Genomic DNA, 25,112 nt, shown 5'->3' with positions numbered 1-25,112 from the left:
ACCCCGCTGCCCGCCGCTGTGCGACCAGGCCGGCTCTCCCAGCAGGGCTGTACCTTTGTTACCGGCGGGTGGAGGGCGCTGGGCCGCGGGCTCCTCCAGGCCCATCCCGCTTTCCCCGCACGTTTCGCGATTTTATTTCTTTTCTACTTCGTTCTCTATTTCTACACCGCGGCAGTGCGGGCACGGTTACACAACACCCACGCTGACTTTATATAAGTCTCTCGGATGGAAATATTTAGGTACCCGCGCCTCCCCCGCCCATCCTCCCCCTCCCTCCTACTCCCCCCCCTTGTCAGGCGGAACAGCCTCCTCCTCTGGCCGCCCGGCCGTCCGTTCAAACCTCTTCTTCACCGCCATGCCTTACTAAGGACGATAAGCAAACGCCGTGACTGCAGCACACGCTGCTCTCTCCCGCTCCATCCCGCTCCCCCCCGTCCCTCCCTCACGACCCGGCGGCTCCACAGCCACGCGCTGTGCGGCAGCGCCCCCTGCCGGGCGGAGGGAGCACCGCCCGTGCCCACCCGCGCTCGGCCAATCAGGGCCCGCCTCCTCCGGCGCTCGGCCAATCAGCGCTCGCCTCTCCGCACAAATTGCCCCTCCCCGCGCGGCCCGGCTGGCGGGTTCCCGCGGGCGCCAAGGTAGCGGCGCTCCCGGGAAAGCTGAGGGGGAGCGGGGCCAGGCCTCACCCCGGTCCTCACCTCACCCCGGTTCTTTCCCCCGGGTGCCTGCGGGTGTTGGGCCTTCTGAGGAGGGGGCTGCAGGTGGATGAGAGCCGTGCCCAGCCGAGGCTGTTAGCGCGCTTTCCCTTCTGTGTTTCCTGGTGTAACCCGCCAGGTGTTTGGTTTGGTTTGTTTTTTTTACGGTGGTACTCCCCAGACTTCTCTAGATAATCCCATCTCCTTCGGAAGTGCTCGTTTATATACGAGCTGGCCCCGTCTGTGTTATACTCCATATGTATTTTTGTCCGTTCTCTGAGAAAATGATGGGTTTGTTTGTTTTTTTCCTTTCCCTACAAGTTCCTTTGCAGAGAGCGATGGCTGATGAGGGGAAAAGCTGTATTTCCACGGAAACGTGTGATGTGTTGGAATCGGTTTCTTTTCTGAGTGTGGAGGGTAAACCTTCACCTTTGGAGTCAACAGTGTTGCCTAATACAGAGGAACAGCAGGTGTGGCTTGGCTTTGCAAGGTGTCTTCTGGTGATGCTGGGTTGTTTTTTCGTGGATTTTGGGTTTTTTTTAAGCTTTAGAAACACTTTTTGATAAGAACTGCTGTACTCCTCTGCCCGAATATGTGTTTGATTCTTCCACTTATTTCTCATTGCTTAGACACAGGTCAGAGCCTGCACCAAAGGCATGGTCAGTGCTATGCAATGTGATGTGCTAAACTTTGAGGAAAAAAATGTAAAGGACTTCAGTAAATTTGAATGTAATGAGGCTGGATTGGGTTTTTTTTAATAAGCTTTAAGAAACATATGGTTCCTCGAAGTGAAAGCTCATTAAGTGCTTGGAAATAAAGATCTATAATGCTCTGCTGGGCTCAAGCAGAAGAATAATACAGCCAACTATGGGTTTTTAGAGGGATACCTTTCCTGGGTGACTTTTCCTCAGGTGACTTCATTTTGTCTGATTAGTGCTGGTCATGACAGGTCTGTGGAGGGCTCTAGTAAATTCATCTGCTGAATGAAATGTTGCCAAAATAAAGACTGAATCTCCTTGGCAAAGGAAGGAGTGCTGGGATCCCTCTAAAATTCTCCCTGCTATTATTACTTTACCTGGGCGGGGATACTGTTGTGTAATGGTTGGGGGGATGGAAAAAGCCACCTGAGCAACTGAGAGTGGTTGTTACTGTGAGGAAGAGGAGGGTCTGCTGCCTGGATGGTGGTAAGGAAGTGATCTCTTGGGGCTAAGAATGCACCAGTCAGTGCGAATTGCACATATTCCGTACACAGTGCTGTGTAGCAGCTGTTAGAATAACACAGCTTGAATTCAGTACAGCGGGAGACCAGAAGGTGGAAGCACTGCAGTTTGTGCCTCTGATAGTGTGCTCTTTTAAAAATCAAAATACTGGCTTTGTCATGAAAGGATGCTAAAAGGAGGGGAGTGGGGAGGGGACACAAAAATAGGGTTACTTAAGGACAGTAGAAGGTAAGGAAGGAAATAAAAGCTTAGAGTCTGAACTTGACATGAAAGGAAAATGTGAGACATTGATATACAATAGGAAACACTGTATCAGATATGTATGCTGATACGATTTGAGGCTGTTCTGTTTAAAAAGTGGCAATTATAACTGTGTTTTGTGTCTTTCTTCTTTTTAATGAATAGGTATATGAGCCTTTGAAAGTCTTCTTGAGAGTGAGGCCCTTTTCTATAGCAGAGCTTGAAAGCCATGACTCCCAGGTTCGTTGTAGAACTAAGAAATAACATTTTTCTTCTCCTCTGAACAATGCATGGTATTATAAGGCAGAACTTTCTTTTACATAAGCCATGTACTGCCTGCACATGGAATTATTGGGCACCTGGATTGATGCAAGATTTTTTTTTTTTTTTGACCCCCACGATTTTTAATAATTTGTATGGTATGGACATGCACACCTGTAGTTCTTCAAAATTCCACTGAGTGTGTTATTTAAAAATTGGTGTCAGCTCTGTGTAGTGCTCAAGATACAAAGGAGTTCCATGGGAGAGATGATGCAATTCTAGGCGTAATTGGAGTATTTGACCCTTGAGTTTCTTTGAAATGCTTGAATAATTTATCGCCTTATCCTGGTGACTTCTTGCTCAGCCTGTCAAAAATCTTCTGTACCTCTACACTATCAGATTCAGACGCTTCAGCATTTTATACGTACACATGTACCAACATGAAGAACTGCTCCCCTTCCCTTCATTGTGATCACTGATGTAAAGAATTCCTTTTGCTCTCTTTGGAGGACAAGGTGTCTGTATCATAACTCTCAGCCCTTGTCTTTGCAGGCTCTCTGATCAAAGAAAGGTCAGCTTGAAGAGCTCTAAGAAGGATTTAATAATAATTCTTATTTGCTTATTGTAAATTACTTTTTAAAAATGCATTCTTGCTTTTGATCTATCAGAGTTGGGACATTTGTATTATTTTCACTTGGATAATTCTTTTCCTGGCCTCAACTTCCCTTTGTCTTTGCTTGGTCAGCTCTCCTTGAATAGTGTGTACTTCCACAGTGTTTCCGGTTTGGTAAATGACAGTCTGAGCTGGCTCCAAGTGTAAATTGATTTGCAAAATTAAGTTGTTTCATGAGTTGTTTAGCACTTTCCTCTTTGGAGTGAGACGTTTCTTAAGCGCAGGGAGGAAAAAAATGAACATTGAAGTTTGTACCAAGTTTTTTGTTTTCATGTAGTTCAGGCTGAAATTGTTGAGCTTCCAACCTATTAGCTGTATAATCTGTTTTGCATGTGATGAAGGCTTTTTTCTCAGCCTCCAAAAACAGAACGATTGAAACATCTTCAACATTTTCAGTGTTTTCTACTTGCTTTATTATCATCTGAATCTAATAAGAAAATGCTTGGTAACAAATGGAAGAACCCCACACAAAACAGTAAAGTAAACCTCACTTCCTAATTGTTAAATCAAACAGATCAATTTAATTTTTAGGTCTTTTATTCCTCCTTGCCATGGATAATTTTCAGGAAAGCCCCTTTGTTCCAAATATGTGGCACAGAAAAAAAAAAAAAAAGAAAAAGTAGAACTTGAGACCTATTTCTTATAGCTGTAGGCTGATGCTTTAAACAGAGACAATCAGCAGGTTTACTGATCAGCTGATGCATATAATGATTTATGGAAGTACAGCTTAGGAGCTCTGGTGAAATTCTCTACTCCTTCCAGTGATTCTCCAGAGTCACTTGTGGGAAAGCAGGAAGTTGTGGTTTTTTGGATATAAATGATGTGTACAGTGCCAGAAATGGTCCAGCTCCTGCCAACTTTACCTGCAGGGTTAGCTGGGGGAGGCAAGTGGAGTGAATTGTTACCAGCTGGCTTCCATCTCTGCAGATCTGATTGCTCTGGGCCTCTACTCGCAGGCTTTGGTGAGGTTGGTGGCAGCTGATGGCACATGCTGCAGATCCTGGATTATTCTGTAGCTCTCTAGAGTTTAGTACATCTGACCTGCATTCCTGTCCCTGGTGATGTGAGAGAAATGTTAAAAACTATATAGGTTCAGGGTCTGGCACAGTGAGCAGGTGATTGCTCTAAATTCAGAAAGCAGTTTCTTAGAGCTTCTCAGAATCACAGAATAAGATGAGTTGGAAGGGACCTGCAAGGATCATCAAAGTCCAACTCCTGGCCCTGCACAGGACAGCCCCAAGAGTCACACCGTGTGCCTGAGAGTGTTGTCCAAATGCTTTTTGAGCTCTGTCAGGCTTGGTGCTGTGAGCACTTCCCTGGGGAGCCTGTTCTAGTGCTCAACCACCCTCTGGGTGAAGAACCTTTTTCTAATTCCCAAATTAAACCTGCCCTGACGCAACTTCAGGCTATTCCTTCATGTCTTGTCACTGGTCACCAGAGAAAAGAGAACAGTGTCTGCCCATTCTTGTTTCCTCGTGAGCAAGTTGTAGGCTGCTGGGAGGTCTGTACCAGTTAATTACTGGCATAGAGCTTCTAGATCAGTTAATAATCAGACTTATTAATTGAGACTCCTAGGAACAACAGTACTTGCTATGTACATACCACACATGGATTATTGGTCTTAGAAGTTCTGGCCAGTCTCTGAACATAAATGTCAGATTAAGTTACAATCAATCCTTTCAGATGATGCATCAAGACATTGTTAAGCTATACTGGGAGTTCAGTTTGCATCTTTGGTAGCCAATCTGGTGTAAAAGAAATTTTCCTTTAACACTGCATCCTACATTTATCTAGTTAGTGAGTGTTTGGTAATTATATTTCACCTTTACTTAATTGAGAAATAGCAATCAAATTACTTGAAACTAATTCAGTGTCTTTCATTATTGGTATCACTATTTATCAATCAAAGGATAATGCTTCAGACTTACTTTACTTTGTTAATTCTGCTCTTAGTCTATTTCACACTGAAAATGACTGATGTGGAAAAACAGTAGATTTCTATATAATTTTGGTTTTGTAGTGATTGTGCAAGTCACAGTCACAAAATATGAGGGTTTAGAAGGTGTTCCCAAGGAAAGGTTGCTGGAAGGAATGCTGGTAAAATTTTTTACCTCTTAGAAAACCCCAGAGGATTGCCTTGTCTATACTCTGGCTTTCATGTGAAGTGAATATCTCTGTAGTGAAATGCCTCAAGATGATATATGTAAATTGTGGGATTTTTTGTAGCTCTGGTGAGTGGGTGAAGACACTATGCTTCTGGGGAGTTGTTGGAGGGGATGTTCATTCTTTGTTTTGTTCAGATGGTTTCTTCCTGAAAAAATTTGTTGTGTTTTGGTTTACCTTGTCTTGTTTTTTAAGGGTTGTGTAACTATTGAAGATGCCCAGACAGTAATTCTTAATGCACCCAAAGAGTCTTCTGCAATGAAAAACAGTGAAAGAGGGATTGGTCATGCTGTGCATAGCTTCACCTTTTCTCAGGTAGACCATTCAAACTTTTGGCTTTTTTTTTTTTTCACTATAATGAAAGCTGAATTTTGTAATATGTCATGCAACATGATTTTTCTTTTAATTACATATGGTGGTACTTACCTTTTTTTTTTTTTTTTAAAGAAAAGACTGCTTATTAATTACTGATAAGCTGTCAGGAAAGCTGTATTACAATGGAGGTGCCTATCAGATGAGACAAGGAAGCTTCTTTGGCAGTTCTCTTGTTTTCTTTGATTAGATGCTACAGAAACATCTTGTAGGCACCAACTTTCTGTGGTTCTGCTGTTCCTGCAGGTGTTTATATCTCAGAAGTCTTACAGGAAACCTTATATTTGTAGGAATTTATGTAAGCATGTATTTAGTAACTTCCTTTTGAAATAATAGTAGCTTTACTGCTTAAACCTTCTATACTGAAAGCAAATGTCTTAACTTTAACAAGAAGTTCTGTTCTTACAGTACCAAAAGATAACAGTTCCAGGGATTGAGTTTTTTAGACCACTGTAATGCTGATTTCCTCAGCTTTACATCTCTTCTGATTTTCAATTGTGGGTACCTGGTGAAGAGTACATCACCAGCAGAGCTCTTGAAAGTATCCACTGAACAGTGTGTGCTCAATAGAATTCTGAGCAGCTTATTTTAGGAGTAGGAAAATATTCAAAAATGAGTGCAAGCCTGAGTGCCTCTCAGAATTAAGCAGGTATCCTGTGAGAACCCAGCAGAAAACGTTGAATCAGAAGGGGTTCATGCAAGACAGGAAATTAAACTGGTGTCTTACCCAGCGTACTCTCAAAAATTAGTCATTTCTAATCAGTACTTAATATTTTGGCTTATCAAACTTCTGTGTGCTGTTTGTTATTCCTTCCTTTTTTTTTTTTTCTTTCTTCCCCTTATCCTAGGTCTTTGGACCAGAAACTACGCAGAGTGAATTTTTTGAAGGCTCAATGAAAGATATTGTAAGAGCATATGTTAATGGAGTGAATGGACTGGTATTTACTTATGGAGTTACAAATGCAGGCAAGACATTCACTATCCAAGGTATTAAATATTTGCATGTATAAAAACCAAGTCAAAACCAATGACAAGTTTGCATGAATGTCTACACTTAATTTTTAAAATATTTTTAAGGGACTTCAAGGGATCTTGGTATTTTACCTCGCTCACTTGATGTGATTTTTAACCACATAAGAGGAAGACATTACCTGAAGATGAACTTTAAACCATATTTGAGCAATGATGTTAAGAAACTAGAAGATGAACAAGTTAAGCAAGAAGAAGCCTTAAAAACTTCTGTTCTTGCATCACTGAAAGAGGTTGGTGACCAAATGCTTCTTAAAGCTGTTCTCTAAGACAGAAATTTTTACAAGTCTTTATTCCACTACTGATTCTTTATATATATATATATATATATAAATCTATAGTATTCATACTTGGTGAACCTTGGAATAATAAGACAATTGGCTGGTTTTGGAGCTCAGGGTAAACTGGAAGAACTTTCTGCAGCACACAGTTGAAACCAAAAACCGTCACAAAGCCGAATCTCAATTTCTAGAGAGAAGTCTCCTCTTTAGAGGAGCAGTTCTGACACTCTGACAGTAGCCTTTGAAAAGTCTGAGAGCTACACGACCTATCTAAAACCTGGTTCTTGTGAAGTGGCCTTTCTTGTAGGTTGGGTTCCCAGGCTGGATCTTGGTGCAGTCATTTAAATGCTTGTACTAGCTCAGGAGAGATGATGGCACTGTCTTAGCAGAGACAGTGAAGAAGGCAGAGTCTCTTTTGGTGGAAGACAATCTTAAGGCAGATCAAGAAGTTTACAAACCTGTGATTTATGTAACCTTTAAAGAAACTTTGATTCATCAAGTGAAGTGAGATGCCGCAAAATGAATGTCCTAAAAGGATTCCTGTCTGCCTTAGGGGATAGTATGTGACTAAGGCTGGTTTCTGAAAACTATAGGTAAAATAGAGAAGTCTTTACTGTGGCAACCTCCTGTTCTTATTTTCTAGTAATTTCTGTTTCTATGGCAAGAAAGTGTCTCACCAGAAAATGGGCATCCATGTATTTGGGACTACTTTATACTTTTAAGTCCAGCTGCAGTTTGCTGTCAGTTTCCTTTTGTTCAGAACATTTTCCCCTAAACTGTGATTCAGTGCATCTAATCCCAGTATGCAGTAGGCTCAGGTGGTTATCATTCAAAGCAACTCTAAATTAATTCTGGGATGCATAGAAATAATAATTGGGTTATCTTTTTTCTGTGGTCTTTAATACTAACCTTGTTTAAGTTCTCCAGTTAACCCTGAAAAAATATTCTTCTATGACTCAAATTCATATGTGAAGTTCCACTCTAAGTTCTGTTGCTTAATTTAAACACTGCAACCCAAAACTTTGTTTAGTCTGAGTCTGGTTAACACTTGAGGAAATATCTCAGATGAAAAATCTGAAAGATTTGAAATATTACATATTTATTTTGAAAGTATTTCTGTGTATGTGCATGGAGGATGAGGGGTCTTAAAGAAAAGTTGAAATGGTTAAGAGGATAGCAAGTAAATATGTTTAAAAATTTTATGGAAGCTGCAGCCTTGAAAAGAAGAAGCAGGAGCCCAGGGTCTGGAACAAAAGGTCAATGTCTTATTTTAAGATAACTCTGTATTTCCTTCCATTAAATCACTATCTGACTTATAGCTTAGTAACTGAATGTTGCAGTAGGTGAGCTAGATGCTGATTCACTGCAGTGGAAAGAGAGCAACACTCCACCATCAGGAAGCACAGGTAAAAATGAATCGGGAAACTATTACAGGACAGGACCTTGTTTCTGTGTTACAGCACTTCCACGGAGATAGTTCAATGATCCCCAGTTCTGAAGATGTGCCTCTTGATAGCTTGTGAATGAATAGCATCACTGTTTGGATGCTCTCTCAAGCTGTAATCTGAGAGCAGATTCGATTTTGGGCTTGGCTTTGGTTTATGTGGATTTCTGTCAGCTCATTTCCCAGGCTCAGTTTACACGTTGTACAGAAAGACCTTGCTGTTCCTTTCATTTCTCTTGGTTTTAACTGCTCTGAGTTACTGCAGCACTTAATGTCCTACTGTTTATGTTCTGTATGCAGTACTGCTGCAACAACTCTTGCTTAGCATGGTTCATACCTTCCCTTTCTTTCCCTTTTCTGGTTCTCTTCATGGAATTAACAAGTGTTTTTTACTGGATTAAAGGATGTGTTATGTACATTCCTATTCCAACCTGTTCTTGTATTTTCTATTAAATGTCAGCTTCTGTTGGCAAACAATGTCAGTTCCTGTTCCCACTTGTTTTTAGGCAGTCATCTTCACGCTCTTTTCAGTATTTCATTTTAAGAGCAGTGTAGCAACAGTTAATTCACTCAGGTTTTTTCACAAAACCTTTACAAAAACTTATAACATGCACAAGTAATGTGGAACTGGCTTTTCTAAATTCACCTGCATTTCTGACATGCATAGATGAGACGCCATGTGTGTCAGTCCCATATCCTGCTTGGCACTTCACAAACAATGAGTAGGATCCCTGCTGTGGTTAGACTTCTAATACTCAAGGAACACAATCGTATAGACAGTGCAACTTTTGCAAAATGGTCATGTATGATTTTGTTGTAATTCTATTCTATGCTATTTATCTTTAAAATGGAAGATCTCAAACTGTGGTTTTGTGCCTCTCTGTAAGAATTCTGGTTTGGATATACCAAGTGGGTAACATTGGCATCAGTAGTCAATCCACAGTCTATTAGTGCTGCTTTTGAATAGCTCTAACACTAAGGTTTGTTTCTCTGGATCTGTTCTCTTTTACTGTAGGATGACCCTCTCTCAGGAAAGAGAAATCAGGGTGAATGCCCTGATTTATAGGGGCTATAAAATACTGAGAGAGAGGTAGTATGTAAAGATGCTGGGCTCTAGTGAGAGTTGCTACTTTGTTACATCAGTTTTTCACCAAAGAACAGCCCTTTTACCTCTGGAATCTTGACGGGTTTAGGACAATTCTGTTGGTGTAAAGAAATTCAGCAAATGTGTGTATTTAAAGAAACTATGCTATTGTCTATTTTTCATAGCCTTTTAGTTTGGTCTGAATTAAAGCAACATAAACTGTTGTTTTATCATAACTTAAGTCCTACTACCTTGGCAGTTAATGGAGGAAGCTTCTCCAGTTCTTTTGGATGACTGAAGCACTGTTCAGATTTGGTCAATAGCTCATAAAGACATTCTGGGCTGTTGCAGTCTAACAGAATCCTTTGTCTCCCAGGACTCTAAAGTTAAGTCTCCAGAGTCAGCAGCAACTGGCCACCAAAACTGGTTGCTGGGAGTAGCGGCAAGCAATAATTCATGTGATGGACAGAGCATTTATTGATTATAGTTCAGTGTTATTAAAAAACATTTCACTTTCAGCCAGAGTGAGGGTGGCCTAATACTTAATATTACTTCAATATTTAAATCTGAAGTACTGGAATTGCTGTCATTTTTAACTTCTGCTTTTCTCATTGCCTGTTTATGTGGATTTAATAGTCTTTTATTTTCTCAAGGAGACAGAGAGCATCTCAAATGCTATAACAAATTCCTGTGATGCAAAGTTGGATTCTTCTAACTGTACTTCAGACAATCACCCTTCTAACTCCCTAGGTAAAGTGGAAAACTGTTGTGTGTGGGGAAAAAATATCATAAATTAAGAAATATTAGTGGGTGCCTACCAGTGGATTAAAAAATTCTCTATGCTGTACTGCTAAGTAAATATATATAGGTTTTGACCCAATTTTTGTCTCTTTCCTCTGTAGAAAGGGTATCCATATAAAAATATTTTGATAGTTTCACTCCTTTTGGGGGGAAGAGGGAGACTTAGTTTTGCAAATATAATGTATAAACTGCTGGAAGTCTGTGATAAAGCGAGGCCATCAGCTTAGAACTTGGGTGTATTCTTGTAACAGATGACTGCTGAGAAATTTGAGCATTTTTGAATAAAGCTGAAGTTATCCATGTGTATCTAATTGTACAACATGGATGTCTCTAAGCCTTCTCCTTTTAGCAGTTTCTGTAGGTCCTTTTAGAAGATTCTATGTACTGATTTAAAAATCTGTCAATGAATTCATCTTTGAACTCTTCCTCTGTTTTGGGCTAGGAGAGAAAAACTTTGCTCCACTTGACATTCATACAACTAATACACACCAAAGAACACAAGCAGCTGTGTGGATTTCCTTTTGTGAAATTTATAATGAGTATGTGTACGACCTATTAAATATTTTGTCTACGTCAAAAACTCAAAGGCGCAGAGTTTTAAGAATTTGTGAGGATCAAGGAGGAAATTTTTACGTTAAAGGTAATAGCACTGTTTCATGACCTAGGAAGTTTCACAGAATTTCTCTGGTGATCAGAAGTGTGTGTAAAAGATCTCTTTTTGCAGATTTAAAGTGGATTAATGTTCAGAGCACTGAAGAAGCCTGCAAACTGCTAAAAATAGGAAACAAGAACCGAAGCTTTGCCTGTACTAGAATGAATGAGCAATCAAGTAGAAGGTTTGTTCCTCTAATTATAAACATACTCTGTCCCTTTTGAGGGGAAGGGAGGGGATTTTAGAATACGTGTGAAATGAACCACTCTTCAATAATAGTTTCATACTTCCCTTGATTATTCTGGTTTTGTTATGAAATTCTCTCTGAAAGAAAACTAGGAGGGACTCTGTGACTAATAGCAGCTGGACTCAGGTTACTATTCGTGTCTTTGGACAACCAAAAAGATCAATCACATTAATTTTTGGATGCTAACAGGGCTCTGCATCTTGGTAAATGTAGTGGTGCGGAGTGAGAATGGCTATGTGAGGATGTTGAAGGAAAAGCTGGTTAATTTTTTATAGCTGGCAGTATAATTCTTGGAAAGCTGGAGCCTGTCACTAGGGGATAGAGGAGGGAGCAAGTCATGTGGTAACTTGCAGTGCTGCTAGATTTTCTAGATGCTTTTAGATTGCTTTGTTCAAGCTGAGCTTACTTTATCATAGGTATTAAACTCCTAGCTTTTTACCCAGCTCTGGACAGGGATCAGGGAGAATCTGGCTTTTGATGGAGTGAGAGAAAATAAAGAAGGTTGTATAATTTCCATTGCAAGTGCCTTCTTTCTTGATTTTAATGACCTCTTAATTTGTCCTTTAAGTGTGAAAGGGCCATGTTTTATTTTTAGCTAATACAATCATAGTGTTACTAAGCCTGCTTTTTCCTCTAAAAATCAAGAATTATGTTGTTTTGTATTAGCTAAAGACAGCTGCTGTTAAGTTTCATGCTCTGCTTACAGTTTTATGGCTAGAATGCTCACTGCTTAAGGCATATACTAAAGAAGTTTGCGTGCTGTGTTTCCTGATGAATCAGAAAAACTGGGCACTTCTGGTTTCATGACTTTTCTCTTTGGTTTCAGACAGCATGTCCACTGCCTGTGTAGATTGTTCTCTAAACTAGAGTTACTGCATTTTCAAGTGTTACAAATTCAACCTTTCTGGAAAACAGATTTATTTCAAAACCGAACAAGTAACTGTTTATATTGAAGTAGGCAAAATTATGGGACTGTAAAATTTGAACTTATTCCCTTCTCCCCACCATTTGTTTCTAAGTTAATCCTTCAGATTTGCTGAGTTCAGATACTGCCTAAGGTTTTCTATATGAAGTGGCTACATGACTACCCATCTTTTGATCAGTAGACTTTAGTGAACTGGCTTGTTTGTTTTTTTTTTTTCCAAGACAGTTTGTAGGCTTCATGTGATATTTTTCCTTTTCGTTTGTGGAAAGAAAGTCATAAAATACAGCTTTTATTGCTGCTTTTTGCTACTGAATGAATGCATTGCAAAAGTTACTAATGTATTAAGGTAACTAGTGATTTAATTCTTGTCCTTTCTTTGGCACTGAGCTTTCTGTAGCATACAAATTTTACTTTGCTTCAGTGCTTCATTACCTAATTTTCATAACTGATTATTAAAAAGGATTTCTTTCCATTACAGTCACAGTATATTTTCCATCAGGCTACTCAAGCTGACTGATGAGCATCAGCCACGTGTTCTTGGAGTATCAGAGTAAGTGAATGTTTCATGTGATTACCAAGAACGTAAATACTTTGGAAAAATTAATAAGGTATTAGCATGCCAGACTGGTGAACTTTCTAATAAGCAACAAATCCTCCAAGAGTTGAGAAGGAAATCAGAACTCACTGGGCACATCAACTGACTGGAAGCTCAACAGGGACAAGCACAGAAGTGTTTTCCTGTCTTTTACTCGAAGGTTTTGCTGGAGCAACTCTGTCAGTAATGCATAAATTGAGGAAAATGTGTATTGTCTCACATAATGGGCAGGTGGTGGCAGAGTAAGACTATGCAGCACCAGACTGTATGTCCTGGTAAGCACAATTCAGATGTCTGGCTGGTAGAGGGTGATCTCTACAGCTGGAGGGCAGCACTTGGTGCTGAAGGCCCAAGGCGCAAGTTGGGCCAGTCTGTCTTTCTACTCTGGGACCAGACTGGGCTTTATGGGTGGAATGTTTGTGACAACACATTTGGTGTGCTCCTAGAATGCTGACTAAAATCCATCATCCCAAAAGAATGCTGGTGACATGGTCTCAGACTGCTCCAAGGTCCAGTGTACAGTGAGAGGGGATTATCAAATGATTTGCTTAAAAACCACTCTCCATTACTATAAAATTCTAATGTAAGTGCACCCTGTGAGAGCAGTGTTAAGTCCTTACATTTAAGTCTCTGCTCTTTTATGGTTTAGAGGAAGTAGCCTAATCTTTTGGCCTGAAGCCATTTAGACAGCTTTTTTTGGGATGGTGTCTTTTTTTCTTCTGATTAATTTAGCTTGATACAGAAAAATGAAGACAGCCTGTAACAGAATGTTTTAGTTCAGTCCTAGCTCCTACTGATTTCTCCTGTCTGCTGAGCAGAGATGGTAATAAATATATCTCACTGTGAGATAACACCTTTAAATGTCAGATGTTACAGTGATAAATACTCTTAAGAAAAGATAACTTGAGAAAATGACTGCATCTGTATTTTTTTGCTGTTCTCTGCCATAGTCTATCCCCCTGGCAAAGCTTGCAGCAGCTGTTAGGTGAATGACAGAGTTTGTATGTTGCTTAAGGAAGAAAAACGCTTTTCATTTTGTGCTAGAAAGGATAAAGAACATCAGGCTTTTGTACATTTTGATACATGTGCCTTAATAATTTATATAGGGCTTACATCAATACAAAAGGTTATGGTCTTGCAAATTATTTTTAAAAATAAATTTATAAGTGGGTAATGGTTTGGTCACATAAATTATCCCATTTCCAGAGCTTCCTGTATTTCAGTAGCTTTCCTAATATAAAGTAAAATTTATTGAATTTCTTGATTATCCAGGATGATTTTCTGATTGTAACATATTGTGCCATGAGGGACAATTCAGTGGTCTGAGTTTAGTAACACATGATTGCTATAGCCAAGCAAAGAGCTCTAAGGTGAGCTGGGAAGGACTTCATGTGTGTGTTCTGGATAACTCTTTCATTCAGGTTGTCTTTCTGTGACTTGGCTGGTTCAGAGAGGTGTAATAAAACACATGTCTTTGGAGACAGATTAAAAGAAGCAGGAAATATTAATAACTCTCTTCACATCCTTGGAAAGTGCATTGCAGCATTGAAGCAAAATCAAAACCCAAAGTAAGTGACAAGTTATTTACATGCCAAGTTTTAGGTGGAAACACTAAGTATCCCTTTATGTTTCTGCAAGCACTGTGCACAGAGAAATATGTAAATCCACAAAATCTTGTAAGTCTTCCTTATTATAGATGCCACTGGAATACCTGAAAAGAATGTTTTCTTCATAACTGGTGTTGGTGGAGAGCAAAAAAAGTCAATTTGCAGCAAACTATCAAATTTTTTTTTTTACTGTATATGAACAATACACTTTGTGTACAAAGCTCCAATTTTGTCTTCTTCCCTTCCACTTGCAAATTATGCAGGCAGATTCATCAGGCAGCTGATAGATGACCTGTACTTAGCTGTTGGCTTGTTTTACTATCTGCTTTGGAACACTAGAGAACTGTCATGCAGACACTATGCTAATTTTACTTTTAAATAGTTCAGTTTGTTGGAGAGAGTCTATGAAATCCAGGAAGAATTTAGATGTAAAATAACTTAGGCTTAAATATGAGCTACTGGATCTTTTTCCTGAAAGAGAGAAACAGAATTAAGATAAGCTAGAATAGCTTGCAATTTCACAATTTTTTATTTTGTTTCATAATTTCCTTTTTTTTCCCTCCCTGAGGATGAAGCCAAGCTATATTCCATTCAGAGAGAGTAAATTGACTCGTCTGTTTCAGCCATTTTTTTGTGGGAAAGGTAAAGTTTGTATGATTGTAAACATCAATCAGCATACTTCCACATATGAAGAAACACTGCATGTGATGAAATTTTCAGCTATAGCCAGACAGGTAAGAGTGTATCTATTTTCACTGTTAGTCTGGGGGTTTGTTTGTTTGTTTGCTTTGGGTTTTGTTTTGTTTTTTTTTTTTTTTTTCTAGTGATTTGTGAAATGATCAGGTTGTATGGCTTTGAGTGTGATTTGGATTCTTGACTGATCATCTTAGTTCTTCTGCATGTGGCCTCTCTCTAAAAGGCTTCTAGTAGTCTTGCCCATCTTCAAACCTATTTGTGGTAAGAAGTTAAAACAACAGCAGGTGTCTGGCTGTTCAGTTCAACACCACTGATGTTCTGTGTGAAACACAGGGCACTTTCAGATGTGACTGATTTATACCATATATCTGAGCAAATGCAGGATTTCAATTCGAACTGTGGATGACCTACTTAACCTGGGTGGAGTTAAACATCCATTGCACAAGATGAGTTGTTTGTAACAGCTTGGACAGTTGGTGATTGTAAAAAGAGTATCTTCTTATTTTGTAGTCTAAATGAGATCTGCAACTGCATTGCTCCTATTTGACTAAATGCAAGTAATTAATAATAAAAAAGTCTCTTGGCAAGCTTTTCCTCCATCTCCTTCAGTACCCTTGTGTGGATCCCATCCAGCCCCACAGACCTGTGTGTGTCTCTGTGCTGTAGCAGGTCAATGACCATCTTCTCCTGGATTATGGGGACCTCCTTTTGCTCACTGTCTCAATCTCCCATTAAATTCAGGATTTGGATGTCTGGCCTTAAACTCATTCAAGTTCCCTGAAGCTGCTCCTTGCAGGGAGTGGGATGGTGGGCTATGCTGTGTTTCATGGCAGAAATACAGTGGTTTTTTTAGTCTGGAGGCACAGATTAGTTCTGGCATGTTATTACAAATCTGTAATAGCAAGTCTAATATGATCTCAGAGAGGAAGATTTTTCTAATTCTCTTCAGGTGTGACTTTTGTTATAAGTGTGTACTGTGGAGACAAACTTCTCTGATATGTTGTCCCATGACATAGTTACTTAAAATCTTTATGTAAATAGCATGAATTGCTGAATCCTGGCCATGGTATTTCAGGAAGGAGCGAATATTATAGGGATTTTCTGCTTTTCATTAACTTTGCAGGAAACTACACCAAAACCCTTACATTTTAGAGGAAGAGAAACCACCTGTCTAGACAAGGATGCTAAGTTTGCTAGCAGATATTTCCATTTTCACTCTTTCTGGAGTACTTAAGTCTTATATTTATATTAAAAATATATTGCATTTTAGGGTACTGAAATCTTATATTCATATAAGAATTATGTTATATTGGTAGATTTTTTTTTTCTGCTAAAAGCCATGTAAGCTTTTGTTGACATCCAAGTAATCATTAAATATTATGTAAATACAACAATGCATTTGTGCCACTTCTTCCTGGTATTCTGATACCTGCAATATTGACAGCATTGGTAAATCAACTCTGGATTTTTCAGGTTATCCAGACAATCCTGCCCAAAAATTTTGGTTATTTTCCACCAAAGCTAGTTGGAGGTGATGGCAAACCTATCATGCACTTTGATGCTAACACATCTGTAGGTGACTTTGCTGACATTACTGAAACCTCTGCAGAAGAGGAAGTGGACATCACCATTCTGAGTCATGAGGTAAATGCATGTCTACTTAGAACTGCACTCAGGAAAGCAACTGCTATTAGTTCTAATATTGTTTTAGCATAAGAGATGTGCTGGAAGCTGCATCAAATGGGAAGTTCAAGTTTCTGTTCAGTATCAGACTGACTACGGGTGGCCTCGTTCAGTGTAGTTGTGGAAGGATCCCCTGTGGCTTTCTAGTTAGGTCAAGGGCTAAATTTTGAATTCAACTGATTGCCCAACAAGAAAGCTAAGGAAGCAGTACGTATCTTTAAAATAACATAATTTAGTTTTTTGTGTCTTTTTTTTTTTTTTTTTGGATACAGCAGTAACAAGTTCAGATGCAGCACTTAAAAAAGAATTGTATACAATCTAATAGCAAGAAACTGTAAAAATCAAGTAGGCTGTATGTTGTTGCACTGTACAGACTAATATTTAAATGCCAAAACAGAAGTAAACTTTTTGATAGCAAACACCATCAAGATGGACACAGGATCTATTTGCAGTGGAAATTCATGTGTGAAAATATTTAAACTTTGGTGCAGACCCCCCAAAAACATAGGCTTGTTAAAAGTTCCCTCTGTGGATGGCTGCCTGTATGACTATTTTGTTTGAGATACATGTAAATATGTGTTTCAGTCTTGGTTTTTGTACTGAAATATTTAAAATTTAGGACCTCTTGAAAGCTGCAGAGGATTTAAAGGAGAAGTTAGTCGCAGAAAGGCAAAGTAAGCTCCTTCTGGAGGTGAAGATACGTAAAGAGATGGCAGAAGCAATGTTTCGACAGCTGTTGGAAACAGAGGAAGCCTGGAGGCAAGTCATATTGCAGTCTGCTTTGAGGCTGAAAGAATTCCACGTGTATACATGCATACATATGGATGTATACACATCTCTGTGTATATTCAGGACATACTTACTCATGTTATTTAGAGAAGATAGGGCTGGACAGTTTCAAGACTTCTGAAGGAAAGCAAAGAAAGAACATTCCCATTTACAAAGAAAAAGTAATCCTGCCTTCTGTTGAACTTTCCTCTGTTTAATTTGTAATTACTGGAGCTTGTCCTGGCTTGTTATTACTACTTAGCAGATGTGGAATATTGTTATAGGTACCCCACTGAGACTTATGATTCTTCCAAAACATACACTGTCATGTCAATATGCATGCATGTGTTTAAGGTAGCTTGAAGTGTATCTCTTTTGAGCTCCTCTGCATGACTTATGAACCATTGTTAGTTTACTGTCTTAAAAATTACTGTGGCTCCCTGCACTGATGTTAAGAATTTAGGAACTTCTTTTTCAAGTTCAGATTCCTCAAGTTGAATTCACTTCCTCTTAACTCTTCTTTAAATCAGTTTCCTGCTGTTTGAATTTTTAACAAAAATTAACACCAGGTTTCCAGCTGAGCACATTCTGGTTTAACACCTGCACTAGCTTTAAAATTGTTTGCTTGCTTTTAGCCAAACACATGAATTAGCACTGATGCTTTTTCTCTGTTGAGATGATATTCTGCATCACTGATAGGCCATGTTTTTAAATTTTGACAGTAATGTAGTAATATGTAATGTATCGAAATAATAGGTGAAGAGGGACTTCTCACAAGAGTATGAAATGACAGGACAAGGGGGAGTGGATTCAAACTGAGAGTTGGTTTAGATTATTTTTTCATAACAACCAATGTGAGTGTGATGAGGCACTGGAACATGTTGCCCAGGGTAGTTGTGGATGCCCCATCCCTGGAAGTGTTTAAAGGATGTGTGGGAAAGATCTGGTGAAAAATGCCTCTCCCCACAACAGGCAGGTTAGAATTAGATGATCTTTAAGGTCCCTCCCAACCCAGGCCATTTTATGATTCTATGGAAATGAATTTGGCATTTATCTTAAATGGAAAAAAAACCCCCAACCAATACCCAAAGTGAAAGATGCCCCCAGGATATTTGCTTCAAATATAACATCTAAATGGGTGTGGTCAATTCTATTATTATATGTTCGTGGATTTTCTTATAGGTTTGTTTAGGTTTTTTGACAGGTGTTAAGTGTGTGTTCCTCTATGGAACTTTTTTGGTTTATGCCAAGTAGAAGTTACACTTTGGTGCAAGTCTGTAGGATCATTGAGATTAAAAGGAAAAAAATACTTCTTTGTCTTTTTGTTTCACTATTTCTGATTAGAGAAATAACTTTAATACTGACAGTTGAATACATATAGTCAAATATTATAGCTGGGATGCAAACATATCATAAATAATAACATGTTCTCTTCAGCAACCGCTTGGAAGATATGAAAGACAGTTATGAAGAAAAACTTGAGAGCAAATTTGAAATGTATAAAGAAGCCATTAAGAAACATGCATATATGTGTGCAATGGAACAAATTGAAGACCATTATGTTCCCATAGAAGAATTTCTAGCTGAACAAGAGAAAGTTGAGGTATGACTTGACTGCTATTAAAATATGTTCTAGCCTCTTAGCTGTAAATTTTGCTTTCCTTTAAGAGAATCACTCTGGGATTTTGAATGTAACACTACACAAGGAAAATAACTAGCAGTTCAACCGTGCTGTTCTGTGTTCAGTGCTCACCATAAGCATACAGATATCTTCTCTCTGACACCACCAGCTTTAGCACACCTAAACCTCATTATCTTTGAGGGCACAGTTCAGTTAAAACCAAATAATCTTTGTTTCTGCAATGATTGGAACACCCAGGGGAATAATGTATACAGGAGTCTGGATGTAAAGTAAAATGTTGCTCTGAAAGGCTGATGGGGAATTTGTTACAGGATAGCTATTTTAATTATAATTGATCTCTGCTCTGGAGGTGGTGGGAGGATTGTGGGATAAGAAACTGATGAGAAATCAAACTTCATGCAGGAGAGAACTGAATCTCCTGAATGTACTTGAACATAGAATTGCTCAGAGTTGGCATTGTAAGTTTCTACTCCTTTTGCAATGCAGCCAGGTTAGCAATGAACAATTCAGTTTTCTAACCTCTGCATGGATGGTTAAGTGCATCCAGGCAGCAGATGAGCCCTGTGGGTCTTGTTGTTTTCAGAAGGTTTTTAGTGGAAGAATAGAACAGCTGTGGTATCCACTAGAGGAGCTTTCTCACTGCACTCTGCTGTTCTGGAACTGATAAGACATCGCATTTCATGGATAGGCAGCTTCCTTTCAAGACATGAGAAGTGGATTTCTCATGTAGATTGTGGTATATAAATGTTTCTGCTTTTACAACTCTCCATTCAGGGGCAGAAAAGCAACATCATATTATGTAATGGCCTGTGTTTTTCCAGCTCCTTCACATTTGTCCCTTTTCCTCACTTAGACTCTGTTTCTATGTTCAGTTAAATCCTAGCTATATACTATATTAAAGTGGACAAAGAGAGTTTTATTAGTGCTCTTATACTGACCAAGAGGCTCATAAGGGAAGATTCAAAGAGCAAGATGCTTTTGATATGAAAATATGGAAATCCCTGACATATAGAAGGGTTAGTTGACAAAGGAGGTCACAGCATGAATCTGAGTGGGCAGCTTCAGAGAACCAGAATTAGGTGAATAACTTTTCCTGGTGATGCCACTTGTTTGATTTCTCACTCTGAAATACCACCCCAGCAATCTGACAGATTCTGGAAAAGAGTTTGAGATTGAAATGTAGCTCTATGAAGTATCTTCTTCCTTAGTTAGCAAGCTAACTTGCAACAATGTTTTAGCACATACACACTGAAGTTTCCTTTCTGCCATGTGGCTACTTTTAATGCAGTTTGGAAATCCTCAGACTGGAAGAGTTGACTCCTGCATAAAGACACTTCCTCCTAGATGGTTTTGTGACCTGGGTGTTATCCCTCACTGTGATTTCCTAATAGTGATCTGTGAAATAATTTAAAATTGTGTGTGGTGCATTTGATGTATGTGCAGTAATGCATCATATTAAGCAGAAATGCAGACAAATTCTGCCATATGCCCTTATGTTTTTTCAGGATAGAGAGAGAAAAATATTGCAATTGGAAAGGCAAATTGATGAACAATCAGGGAGGCTGTTGGCTCTGGGAAGTCTGAGCTCAGATATTCCAACTACTGAAAATAACATGGAACGAGGTAGGAATGTAATCGGGGTATTCAAAGTTCAGTTTAATTCTGGTAATGTGTATAAGCAAACAAACTCTTCTTTTTCCTATAGATCGTATGGACGGCACAATGAAGAGAGCCAATGAAGCATTGCAGAAACAATGTGAAGAGAAGGAAGAGGTAGCTCTTGCTTAGTATTTATCTGGGGGTAATGATTGTAAACTGTGTCCTGGTTCAGTGCTTAAAGGTGTGCATTGTAGACAAAGGCATGAAGATCCTGCAAATGAGCATTGAGTTTATAAAAGAAAGCCCTTGCTCAGTTGTGGATGACTTTTGCAAGACACTCCTCTGGTTTTATTCTGGTCTATAAAACCATTTGCTACCGTAACAAGTCATGGTGAATGTAGTGTGAGTTGGAAGTAAGGAAGTATGTTTAGCCTTGTGTTGGAATTTATTGTAAATATTACTGCTGCGACCTTGGTGCTTTTCTTCCTGAAATTCTGCCTGCTTCTGCACAGGGGAACAGTTACAGAATCTGGTAATAGTTTAGATTTTAGATTTAGAGTCAAAATAGTGCCTTAAAGCAGTCCTTTCTGGTAGTACTCAACTCCACTATAACCCTAAACTTAACTAAAGGTGAATATCTCTGTTTTTCAAACAAGATCTGTGTTCCAAATACCATATAGACATGGGAATTATGGTAAACATTAATTTTTAAGTATTCATTTTTATTCTCTTCCTTGAGTGATCTTCTTATAAAGATACAGCTCGTTGCCCATGTGTAAAGAGGATGGGGAGAGGGGAAGAGATAAGTCTTGCTTCCTTCTCTAATATCAAATATGAGTAGGGATTAGAGAAATAGTTCCAGCTGGTTCTAATAAACCGTGTAAATGGAAAGTTAACTTAAATCCCTTTCTATTGAGAAAGAATAATCCAAAAATAACTTCTCCCTTACAAAGTTTAATGTCTCGTGCTATAGCCATAAGGATTAGTTTTCCACTCCTGTTTTTGAGAGCTCTTCATTTTTCCCTATCACTTTCAAATTTTGGTGAAAGTTTGGCTTTTATGCTTGCTATGAGTATACAGTTATTGATTGTTTTGTGTGGCTAGAAAGTGTTAGAATTATGAAATTTATTCCTGGCAATAACTGAAGTGAGAATGGTTTAAACCAGCTGATTCCATCAGTGCCTTTCTGCTGCTTTGCCTCAAAGATCAGTGGATGTGTGACTTGTAATTCACCACTCTTTTCTTCCTATTCAGCCATTAAACACAGGCAAAGGGTGTGAGATTTTTTTAGCAACTTTGTAGAAGTAAACTAATGATAATATCTATTGTTCTACTTTGGAATTTTTTTGCCTCCTGGGGCTTAGGCTTAATTCATTAATATTCCCATCAGAAAGGTGAGGTCTTCTGTGGTAACTGTGCTCCAGTTCTTTATATAAATAGTGTTAATGAGACAAAAGTGTTCTTTTAACTACTCTTACTGAAATGGAGCAGGCTGTTCCACATGCAGCACAGTCTGTGCTACTGGTCATTGATTGGCAGGTCTGTAAATCATAGCACCTTCAACAAAATAGCCTTTAAATGCTCCAGCTGTATTTTATCACCTGAAATGATGAGCTGGGACATAGGAGGTTGACAGAGGCAGACTTTGTTTTGATCTTGCAGTTTGCACTGTTCTAGTCATAAACAAAATTAATGTAAAACATGCTGTTTTGAACTTCCATATGTATGGGCTTTATTTTCAGCTTATAAAATCTCTGAAGTCTAAAATACAGAAGCTAAATGAAACCCTTCTAGAAGCTAATGAAGGCTACAGAAAAATGGCGGAGGAAAATAGTCAACTGAAGCACACAATCATGCTCAAGGTTAGTCAGTGATTAGAAAACAACTTTATGGCTTGTATCAATACTTGTACTGGATGCTTCTGCATCTCTTTACATGTAAAACTGTTAAATTAGAAATTTGTTTTGATGTTAGCATTTTTTTCTGTGCCTAACTTCCTGAATTATGAGCTCAGAGCCTTTGCGTTTCACTACTTGACTCTGAATCTTGGAGGACAAAACTCATTTTTCAAATTAAAGTGATAAGACTGTCAACAGGGTTACTCTGCTGACAAAGCCTGCTAATCTAAAGTTGTTGTGAATTACTGTCAAGCAAAGAAAATACTACTTAGAACTCATAATGAAGCATGTTGCTGAGGCAAGCAAGGCGTCAGTGCACAAATATTACTGTAACAAGGCCTAAGGATCTATGCCTTTGGAACTATACTTGATGGTCCTGCCAGAAGTGGCCAAACTGGATGAGAGATACAGGCAGATAAAGAGTTTAATACAGAAATAGACATACTTCCTTCAAAAGCAGGGACTTCCTAAAGTTTGCAGCACCTGACCTCAGATATCAGCTAGATTCCTAAGTGGAAAAGAATGAAACAGAAAAGAATGAGACTTTTGAACTCTTGTCACTTTGAATCTATGCCTCACTTGTCATCTGCAAATCTACAGATAACTGCTTAGTGATGTCTTTCTTTGAACATTAGATTACTTTCTGGATACTTTTTAGTTTAAATCTGAGACTGAAAATTATTTGACTTGAACTTCTTAATTGGAAGATACCTTCCTATCAATTCTTAATTAGAAGGTGATTTTGTTAACCTCAGAGATTAGAGAGTGTATTTAATGCTCTGTATTCTGCCCACTGGAAGCATTCAGTCCTGGATAGCAGACTTACGGCATAAGAGGTTTGATTTGGCCAGTTTTGCTTTCAGAAATTGCAAGGCAGGAAAGCCACCTTTATCTGATCTAGAACAGATCTGTTTATCTCTTCCTAGAACAACATCAATTCTTTGCATAGTGTGGCAAAGCATTTTAGCATCAGCCTTAGTCAGACTTGGTCTTTAACTAGATTTTATGGCCCTGTAGTTTGCTGGGTTTTTAATTACTTTGATGTAATTTAGAGGAAATGGGTATTGAATGGCCATATGACATAGTAATTACAAGGGTGTTTATGAGTTTAATAAAATAATGTGAACCAGAAAATGAAGTGCATGAGAGAGACCATGCAGTGTTCACATACTTAACACAGCCTTATCCTCAAAGGATCAAGAAATGAATAGTCTTCAGAACTGGGCTAAACGTGTTCTGGAGCTTGAAGAAACAGTGTCTTCCCTGCAAAAAGAGCTTGAAGAACGGAAAAAGCATTTCTTGGCGGAGGAGTCAAAACAGCAGAAACCCAGGAGAGGTTTGCTGGCTAACCTGAAATCCACAGTAGCATCCACTGCCAGTACACCTCTTGGTAAAGGCTGGGGCAAGTATGAAGAGGCTTCACCCTATTCAAGAAAACAAGTACTGTTGCCTCATAAAGGCAAAGAATAGTATTTGGTAAATCCAAGTGTGCATTTACTGGGCTTATTTATTAGTCTTAAACTGTTGGTAGCTCTTTTTCACTCTTAAGATGCCATCTTCACTGTCATGTTGACTGACAGAAAAATGTTTGATACAGAACTTTTTTACTTGAATCAGGGTTGAATTTAGAGCTATAAAAGTTTGGGTCTTTTAAAAGCACAAAGATGTGCTTTTACTGTTGATATAGGGATATGATTTGAGAAATATATATTTTAATTCTGGAGTAACTGCTATCATGGTCTTCTGTACTGATAAATGTGTGGTTCATGCAAAATGGGATGTCCCTCATCTGCTGTTCATGATGTTTTTAAGTTATTTTATTTCATTGCTAATTCCTAGAAATCTGATGGCTTGTGAACTTAATCCTAAGTAGTTAAAATAGCATGGTTCTTCAGTTTTCTCCAGGTCTGGTTTTGACCTGGAAGCCCCCTTCTTGGGACCAAACTAAGCAAACTGCTAAAGAAGGCAATGAAATGAAATCTGATCTGGCTCCTTGCTATTTCTCAGCTAACTTGGCTTTGTAAAGAAATTTGTTTTAATAAAATTTGAATTTCCACTAGGAATATGTATTAAACTTTGAAAAATTATTTAATAAAATTTTCCTTTGCTAAATTCAGCTCTGACTTAATTTTGCAAATCAGCAAAACCAAAATAAGGAAAGATGTTATAGTTAGAGCCCAAATAATGATAGTGATTGGTATAGGATGATCTTGAGTTGAAAGAATCACATCCTTGATTATATTGCGTAGCTTTTATCTAGTAGCTTAAGGATGAAAGACTGTATCATGATAAAATTTGAAATAGCTTTCCTAGAGTCCTTTGCAGTCAGTGAAGGTGATGGGTTTTTATAACTACTGTTGAAGTAAAATGCCTGTAATTGCTGGAGGCTTGCTGTGGAATTGTAAGTAAATTGGATTGATCAGTCCCTGTAATGGTGTTTCTCACAGTGGAAGGGCACCGAGCTCCAAGTGAGAACCTCACCCTCCCTGGGGAGACAGTATGTGGTGCAGCCTTCCCCTGTGACAGGAGGACAGCCT

General features: G+C 38.8%; 1 protein-coding gene across 1 annotated transcript; it reads left to right on the top strand.

Moving 5' to 3' along the window:
- Positions 1-806: 806 nt before the first annotated feature.
- LOC310919671 (kinesin-like protein KIF20A) lies at positions 807-24,045 on the top strand (the record flags this gene model as incomplete). Its single annotated transcript, XM_083879106.1, has 18 exons — positions 807-1,165; positions 2,321-2,395; positions 5,448-5,567; positions 6,473-6,611; positions 6,702-6,886; positions 10,116-10,212; positions 10,706-10,903; positions 10,988-11,099; positions 12,566-12,637; positions 14,104-14,250; positions 14,858-15,023; positions 16,459-16,629; positions 17,288-17,427; positions 18,874-19,039; positions 20,584-20,701; positions 20,784-20,851; positions 22,420-22,539; positions 23,770-24,045. The coding sequence occupies exons 1-18, from the start codon at positions 953-955 to the stop codon at positions 24,043-24,045; spliced, it is 2,583 nt and encodes an 860-aa protein (XP_083735232.1). The 5' UTR covers positions 807-952.
- Positions 24,046-25,112: the final 1,067 nt, after the last annotated feature.

This window comes from Zosterops lateralis (assembly GCF_965231275.1).
Source record: "Zosterops lateralis genome assembly, chromosome: 1".
Lineage (NCBI taxonomy): Eukaryota > Metazoa > Chordata > Aves > Passeriformes > Zosteropidae > Zosterops > Zosterops lateralis.
The sequence above is the reverse complement of the archived record's forward strand: the minus strand, read 5'-3'. Positions and strand labels throughout refer to the sequence as shown.